At 39.9% G+C, this 7500-nt stretch overlaps 1 protein-coding gene across 1 annotated transcript in view; it reads left to right on the top strand.

The window, feature by feature from the left end:
• Positions 1-7500, top strand: part of LOC138008273 (dentin sialophosphoprotein-like) — a 25156-nt gene that overhangs the window by 5503 nt on the left and 12153 nt on the right. The window contains exons 5-10 of the mRNA XM_068855552.1: positions 186-428; positions 994-1422; positions 2571-2774; positions 3192-3419; positions 5877-6143; positions 6430-6603. Coding sequence (XP_068711653.1) covers positions 186-428; positions 994-1422; positions 2571-2774; positions 3192-3419; positions 5877-6143; positions 6430-6603 — 1545 coding nt within the window. The remainder of the gene's footprint in view (positions 1-185; positions 429-993; positions 1423-2570; positions 2775-3191; positions 3420-5876; positions 6144-6429; positions 6604-7500) is intronic.

Below are 7500 nucleotides of genomic sequence, written 5' to 3'. Positions count from 1 at the left end.
GAATTCTCATCTCAAAAACGAGGTTAGTTGGGCTATTTTGAATATGAACAAAAGAATAATTTAAAGGCAGCCATTTTTGCATAGGGTCTATTAAGCAATCGGATCGAAACGCTGTGGGAAAAGCATGTAATCATGACTTGAATGCACTATATACCATATCACGCATTTCTCTCTTTTTCATAAAGAAAATTCCACGAGAAGTGATACTCCAAGAATATTTAAGCCAGAGGATGACGAATCATCAGGTGCGTCGGAAATGTCGCAATCCACAGAATCGAGTCTATCCTCAAACGCTGTAGCTACGAGTGGATCTGGAGAGAGCAGCGCAATTTATGGAATTGAGGACAAGGAAAAAACGGAGCCTGATGATGAATCATCCGGTCAGGAGATTAAAAGAAATTATATCCCCACAGAAGTGTTTGAGAAAGGTAAGAACATGATTCATCTCCGTTCTACACAGCTAAAAGTTCTTAAAAAATACTCATAAACGCAGAGACTTAAGTAAACCCTTTATCTTTGAGAGGCACAGCCAGCCATTTTGGTGCAATTTTTGCATCTCTGGATAAATGTTAACAACCGAATTTATTTAACGAGGATAAAAAATAACAGTGCAACTGATAATAGTTGCTCTTGAGGCCCTCCTGTGATACAACTATAAAATAAATGGACTAAATAGACTTAAAGAGTCAAATACTTAAAATTCTCGTTAAAACTAATATCAAACTGAGCTGCTGTCAATCCTCCCATAAAATCGTTTAGAACTTTTTGGTGACAGCGCCTTTATTACATCTGCATGCTCGTAAGGTTACGGAACTTCATACCACGTGGCATTAGAAACTCGACCTATCTCCTGTTTTATAATGAAATGACGTTTTTTTTAGGTAGGCTTTCCATATTTAGTTTATTCATGTTTTAGATATATTTAACATTTCACTGACATTTGTGTGAAGCACAGTTGAACGATCAAGACGAGAATGTTTTTTTTGTCGGCAGAACGTTTTACTGGAGATGACGATAATGATGATGATGATGATGATGATGATGAAGAGATGGATGGTTCTGGATCCACATCGGAATCTGGTGAAGCAGAAGATGCAGAAGAGTCTGGAGATTCTAGCCAAGGAGAATCAGACGAAAACAAAAACAAAGGTTCTCTCAAAGTATCAAAAGATTCCACGAATTCGGACGACGAAACTTCGGCATCGGGCGAGTCCGGAGAGTCTAGTTATTCGGATGAATCTGGAGAAAGTGGAGAATCCGGGTTGTCCGGGGATTTTGAGGAATCTGGGGAGACTAGTTACTTGGAAGAATCAGGAGAAAGTGGAGAATCTGGTATTGCTGAATCCTCTGGAGAGTCTGGGGAGAGTGGGGATGCTGAATCTGAAGCAATGAAGAGGAGTAAAATATCAAGAGAAAGCGAAGGTATGATATATTCTATAGCCCTCAAAAGTGAATTTAACGGAGCAAAACTAAATCGTATTTTTCCCTGACCACCATTCGAGTAAGAGTAGAGTTCAATTTCCAAACGAATCTTGTTCAGTCTCTTCCAAAGTTCAGTCTTTTGACCCTTCTTCATCGTTGCCCTGTGCAAAATCAAAAACAAATCTATACCTCTGGCCTTAATAACATTTACTTTGTGACAACTTCTGACTAAATTGCAAAAAACCAGACCGTTAATTATGAGCGCTGTCCACTGAGCTTAAGTGGAATTAAATTCTAACAGTAACAATAAAATAGCACTGCGCTGTGTGCTGCGTAAGAATTGGAATGGCAAAGAATGCATTCGTGGAAAGGAAGGAACTTTTCACAAAGAATATAAGCTTTTCTTTGAAGAAACGGTTAGTGAAGACAGTTGTATGGAGTGTGCCGTTGTACACTTGTGAGGCGTCGACATTAAAGAAGGCTGATATCAACAAAATAAAAGCATTTGAGATGTGGTGCTGGAGACGTATTTTGAAAATAATGTGGACGGGCAGAATTACCAATAAAGAAGTCCTGGAGCAGGTTGAAGCTTAATAAGTCTTTGTACAGGAGGAAAACGAAATGGGCTGCACACAATATTCGACACAGCAGTATGTTCAGACTAGTGAGAAACGCTCTCGAGCAAGGAGGCGAATTGGGATTTCGGACCCTTTTAATAACAACTTATACCAGGAGTTTAAGGATGTGGCTCTAAAAAGGAATCGTGAACCTTTAGTAGACCTGCTTACGAGCAGAATTACTGTAGTATAGTAGTGTGTTCTTGATCCCTAAATCGCTCTGGATTATTGAAAACATTCTTTACAGTTTCCTTTGTTTGGTTTTCTGGTGTCAAGTTGAAGAAACTTTTACAAAGATTCTGACATTTAAACGATTTACAGAATGATTTACTGTCTCATAGCATAGCGTAAACTCCCTTAGTTATACTAGGATTAGGACACCGGAATCATCAAAATGCTATTTATGGCCAGTAACAAGAGAATATTAAGAAGGAAAAGTTATGGAAATGATGGAGGGATGCGTACCAGGTTACTCTCTTGGGCCTGGAGCCGTTCCTTCGGTAACGTTTGTTATTCGTGTTGTTCAAAAAGCTAAAGGAGAGGAAGAAGTTAGCGACGAGAGCAGCGCATCTGGAGAATCTGGAGACTGGGGAGATAGTGGTGCATCCGGGAAATCCGGCTTTTCCGGCGATTTTGAAGAGTCGGGTGAATCCGGGGACTTTGAGGAATCGGGCGAATCAAGCGAAGCCTGGGACGAGGAAATTAGCAAAAGGGATGAAATCCCAAAAGAGAAAGGTGAATAACATGGTTATCCATTAATTGCTTAAGTAATATTTTGGGAATTTTTTACCAAATGAAGTGTCCGGAAAAAAGACGGGCAGTTGAAATGAAACACTTATCCTTTTCCAGTTACAGTGCTGTGTAGGTGAGCCGCAATGTACTATAGGACTTGTTAACCTCTTGAAAGCATGCATCTGTTGTGATTAAAAACGAGTTCATTTTCAAGTAAATCCTGTTTCTAAGTTTCTGTGAATCAGAAGAACCTACGATCGAGCTTTCATTAAATTTAATCCTTTTGATGAATGAACATCTTTGCAAGTTCTATTTTAAAAGAGCGTAATACAACTTAAAAGCTAAAAGCACTTCTTGAAAGCTCATGTATGTAAATGTAAAGCAAAATATAGCACATGATTACCTGCACTTTCTCTTTAGAAAGCAGTGAAAACGATGTATCCAGTGGTTCAGGTGAATTCATCGAATCAGGAGAAACCGATGAATCGGGAGAATCCGGCTCAGCTGCTTCAGGAGAATCCGCTGGAGGGTCTGAGGATTTCACTTCATCAGGAGAATCCGGAGATTACGAGGAGACAGGCGATTCTGATAAACGAAGCAATAGCCCTCTGTTCAAAAGGAGCCAGATACCTTCGGAAAGGCAAAACGGTAATCATGGTATCGTAGGTAAAGGTTCACACTGCAATCAGGATGACAATCAGGCCCCAGTTGTTCGAAGGGTGGATAGCGCTATCCGATGGATAAATCACTTTATTATATACCTACCGAGATTTACACTCGAAAAAGGATCGAGATAAAAATAGTCTCTTTGCTCTAGAGAAGCCAGCTGATTGGTCAAACGATTTTTTTCACTGGGGAAAAACGAAGTATCGACGCTCTGATTGGCTATATCTATACTTTTGTTCACGATCGGTGCTTTGATAGCCTCGCGATTAACACTTACCTCGTTAACTTTATGATCTCTGTACTTATATAATAACCAAATTACTTCATGATTGGCTCGCTTGTACGATTTTTATTACTCACTCGTTGTGAAGGATCGTTAAACTCACTCGTTCGCTTCGCTCACTCGTTCGTTTACGCGATCCTTCACAACTCGTGAATAAAAATCGTACGCACTCACCAACCATGAAGTAATCTATATATATTTATATCCACTGGATTACTCAATTGATTTTGCTAGTGTTTATCTGCTGGATAGCGATTTATCCGCTGGATAGCATTATACACCTTTTGAACAACCGAGGCCTGACAAACAGAGGATATTACACAGCGGCGCCATGATATCAATTATATTTCGAGTGGTAAAAACAATATTTTATGAACGAGCGCAGCGAGTGAGTAAAATATTGTTTTTAACACGAGAAAATAATATTAATATCTTCAAGCCACGGTGTAATTTTCTTTTTATTATATAGACAGGAGTATTTTACTCGCCATTTTTCTTTCTGACATCGAACACAAACTTTATCGCAAATTCTTGCAGCTCGGCGGCAGGAATTTCTTCAATTTTCGCATTTCTTTCCTCTTCACTTGCAAGGAACTCCTATGAAATTTTATTCTTCGTGTTAGCATTTTCTTGTTTCTCCGACCAGGATTTTAATTGTCTTAATTCAGCCTCGGAGAACTTCACGAATCTTTTCAATGACTGTTTGCACAATGCGGGAAATGGCGTCATCAATATCCTCATCAGGGAGGGTATGGAAAATACGCCACTCGGGTCCCGGATGTAGTTTCGTATGAATTTTATGAGTGGTGTATTTTCCAGTGAAACACTTCCGGCTATATAATAAATGATTTTGTGCCACTCTGGTTTGGAGAATTGTGAATGTGTTGCTCATGTCTAGTGTCTTCATCATGCAGGAGTGATCCAAAGCTATCGTTAGAGTCCCTTAACCTACTCTATAGACACTACACAGGGGCATTGTCATTTAAAGCTACATTCGTAATTCTCCAAACCAGAATAGCATCAAGCTATGTTTAATGCATGGTAATGGTACTTTTATTTTCATTTCATCAGAACCGTCATTTGCGAGCCCACAAAATAACAAAAGTCAGTCGCAGTGAGCAGTGGCTATATATTAATGATATAATAATAATAATAATAATAATAATAATAATAATAATAATAATAATAATAATAATTATTATTATTATTATTACTATTATTATTATTATTATTATTATTATATTCTCATATGTTAATATCAGCGTTGCACAGGACAAAAGCAGGAGAACACAAATGTATACGTAAATTAAAAGAAGAAACAATATGATTTTTTGCCAAAGATCAGCAAACATGTCTCATTGAGGGTCAGACTTGACTTGTTACAAACGATCTTTCCTTCTGTCCTTAGGGGATGTTTACATGCGAAAACTTGCACCGGCGCCAGTTTTATACCGGGGTGACTTTTTGATACCGCGTTTACATGATGACGAGGTGAATTCGTATCGTGTTTACCTGAAGGGACACCACATATCGATACAATACAAGCGTGAATCCAAATTGCAAATTAGCGTCTGTCAGGAAAAGTACGCATGTGCTACCCGTTCCAGCCCACCGGGAGGCCGATTTCACAAGTGAACGAGTGGTCGTTCCTCTTTTACATGATACCGTTGCGACATTTCGCTCCGGTGCAGCAACTGGGGTGAACTCGCACTAGTATGAGTCGCCCCAGCGTGACTTTTTTCGGTGATATCATGTAAACAAATACAGAGCTAAGCGAGGAAACCGGAATGAACTCGCGCTGGTGCGAAAGTCGCCCCGGTATCATGTAAAGACCCCCTTAGTGCAAATAATCCGTCCTTCTCTTTTGGCGAAAAAGATGAAACTTAGGGCGAAGATAGCCCTTTCAATAAGCTCGGAACATAGCTCAAGTGGAACTTGGGAAACAAGAGCCAAAAAACAGAAGACCTCCGTCCATGGTCCAAAAATTGGAAGATATTTTAGCCCTTGCGTTTGACCAAAATCTAAAAGCTGTTCCCCCTGGTTTCATTTCGTGAGCAGATTACCCAACTCTTTTGAAGTGTAAAAAAATCTACTGTCGCTATCACCTTGTGTATTACATAAAGTAAAAGCGCATTCGATTCTGATTTTTTTTACAGATGATAAAGAAACTTTAAAGGTGTCGGGCGCACCCTCTGGAGACAACCAGGTACAAGAAGTTGAACAATCGGCTGAATCTGGAGATGGCGCTAAATCTGACCAATCAAAGAAAACTCAAGATTCCACGCAGCCTTTGGATAAGGAGACTGACCAATCCGGAGATGACCCAGGCGAGTCTGAAGAGAGTGGAGAATCAGCTGAATCTGGGAGCAGGCAAATTGGAAAACGGGATGAAATTGCAAGAGACAATAGCAAAAGACTTGAAGGTGCGATTTTACATCCGCTTTGGTCATAAGAGATTTGAAAGAAATATCTCACGGTAACTCATTACAAGAAGTATCAGCTGCACTGCTGAAACCGGCTTTTTGTGGTATGGAACAAGTTTTTTTCTAGGGGATGCCACTCCGTCATTTTCGTCAAGTTTATGTCCCAGTGCATGGCCGCCTGCTGTCTAACATTGACAACAAACGCGAAGTCCAATCTCCATACATTCACTGTATGCTTTTTAAACAGACGTGAATCGGTCCTTATAGGTTTCGATATTGGTTTCAGGTGCTTCTGAACAGTCAGGCATGAGTGTATCACCAAAGAGTTCTGACGAAAAAGGAGCATATGGCGAATCCAGCGGGTCTGGTGAATTCGGCGAATCCTCAGGTGGATCCGACGAATCGAGTGAAGGAGAGTTATCAAAGAGAAGCGAAATACCAAAAGAATCCAAAACAGATGGTAAAGTAGCATACGACATTTGGGCATTTAGAAAAGTTACTGTGAATAACATATCAAATAATTCATTCTAAAATCAAGACGTCTCTTATTGAGATAGTTAGATCATCGCTTCCGGTTACGAACGTTACTTTAAGCAGTAACTATATACCATATTCGTATTCTCAGTATTGGACTGGAATTAGCTTGCATTGGAGGGTAATGCGGGGGAATCTTTTCAAATGCAAATACGTCTTAATATATTCCCCCAAATTAGCCTCAACTGCAAGCTAGTCCCAGTCCAATACTGAGAATAAAAATGTGGTCTATTGGTAAGGCACTGCACTGGTGTCCCAGAGGTCATGGTTGGTTCAGATCGCGTTCAATCCGCCATGGAGTTCCGCCTTTCCTTCCGTCGCTGCCTAAGTGACGTTCGTGAGCTAGGATAATCCGGATGAATCTCAAAGTCTTTGTTTCTTCCACATAATATATATGTCTTCCATACCAAGTCGTCAAAGCGACTCTGTATTGCCCCTTCCACCCAGGCTCTATTTTCAGGCATTAGTGGATTAGAAATTATTATACGCTTGAAATGTAAACGGCAAAAACTGACCTAGTTATCTGCAATTGATTTGCTTATTCGGGAAAAATAAAAAGTGATCTTCTTCAGCATGATAGAGTTTAATTCCAAATTGTACGAGGAAGAGCGGCTCTGTAGAGACTCCAACGACAACTCAAAATGGCAGCCTGGGCTGGATTTGAAACTGGAATGATTCAACTTATGTTTTGATTCCAAAAATGAAGAAAATTGACTTAAGCAAGCTAATCCGGCAACGGGTGATGTTAGGGCACGAATGTTCAAAGGGAGCAAAGATCTATAAATACGTGACATACTGGGCAGTGCGTACTTATTCAAAGTTA

The sequence above is a fragment of the Montipora foliosa genome, chromosome 6 (assembly GCF_036669935.1).
Source record: "Montipora foliosa isolate CH-2021 chromosome 6, ASM3666993v2, whole genome shotgun sequence".
In the NCBI taxonomy this organism is placed as follows: Eukaryota; Metazoa; Cnidaria; class Anthozoa; order Scleractinia; family Acroporidae; genus Montipora; species Montipora foliosa.
Note: the sequence above shows the minus strand (reverse complement) of the source record. Positions and strands in the feature narration are given on the sequence as shown.